Consider the following 1,193-nt stretch of genomic DNA (forward strand, 5'->3'; position numbering starts at 1 on the left):
GAGAGAGAGAGAGAGGAACATTATTTATTTTAAATGTTTGTATTTCTATTCATACAGATATAATTCGTAGATATCAATCTATTAATTAAAATTTTTAAATATAAATTAGTGAATATTTTAGCGGGTTCTCTTTTTCGTTTTTATAATATTCTACCTGGTTACAGGTCGATCCTAGATATGAAGTAACACAAGATGTAAGAGGACAATTAAAATTTTTGGAAGATCTAGATAGAATCGAACGTAGAAAACACGAAGAACAAGAACGGGAATTACTTTTACGTGCCGCAAAGAGTCGTGCAAAAACAGAAGATCCCAAGCAAGCAGAATTAAAAGCTAAGGCCAAAGAGGTAATATAATACTTATATAATACTTATATTTTTGCAATCTATTATAAATTATGTTACGTAAATTCTAATTTTTTTTCTAATCATAGTTTCTCTTGAAGTTTATCTTTTCATAATTTATTTAAAATGAATTTATTTAAAATATTTTAGATGCAACGCGCAGAGATGGAACAATTAAGAACAAGGGATGCGAATATAACAGCTTTGCAAGCAATTGGCCCTCGTAAAAAGCCTAAACTCGATACGGCAGGATCGACCAACAGTACTCCTAGCGCAAATGCATCAGTGAGCGGATTAAATAGGCAAATGCCCATGAGACCACGTTTGAAGAGAGTGAACTTCAGGGATTTAATATTTCTTCTCGAACAAGAGAAAGAAACATGTAGAAGCACAACACTGTATAAATCGTACTTGAAGTGATGCACTGTGAAGGGCAGGAACTTTAGTGACCCGCCCAAAATCTGGCGCTCTATCTGCATGGTCTTGTATGAGCTGGCCTCGATGGATCGTGCGACGTTATTTTACGTTGCAATGTATAGTAAGTTATTGGAAAATTGCATATTATTGCAATGAAAATTATTGGGAATTAGCTTGGGATTGTGCGTATATTCAAGGTAAAATTGTTTCCATCATGTCGATACTAAGCTTCCCTATTGTAAATGACTGAACATTTTTTAACTGTAGCATACGTTTTTTAATGTAACATAATAGATCGCTCTTTATTTTTCAACACAAAATCGCATCGATGAAAAGAGTAATGTGTATGAGCACATGTCTCGTGATTAGTCTCTACGTAATCCTTTCGTGGTGTGTATGAGAGAAAGAAAAAAAGAGAGAAAATCATGTATG

The 1,193-nt window shown here is 33.7% G+C and overlaps 1 protein-coding gene across 1 annotated transcript in view; it reads left to right on the top strand.

Annotated features, from left to right (window-relative positions):
• The window catches only part of LOC105619354 (transcription initiation factor TFIID subunit 4), an 11,228-nt gene extending 10,464 nt beyond the window's left edge, over window positions 1-764 (top strand). Inside the window, exons 10-11 of the mRNA XM_012200873.1 lie at window positions 165-347; window positions 495-764. Coding sequence (XP_012056263.1) covers window positions 165-347; window positions 495-764 — 453 coding nt within the window. The remainder of the gene's footprint in view (window positions 1-164; window positions 348-494) is intronic.
• Window positions 765-1,193: the final 429 nt, after the last annotated feature.

This window comes from Atta cephalotes (assembly GCF_000143395.1).
Source record: "Atta cephalotes unplaced genomic scaffold scaffold00021, whole genome shotgun sequence".
Taxonomy (NCBI): domain Eukaryota; kingdom Metazoa; phylum Arthropoda; class Insecta; order Hymenoptera; family Formicidae; genus Atta; species Atta cephalotes.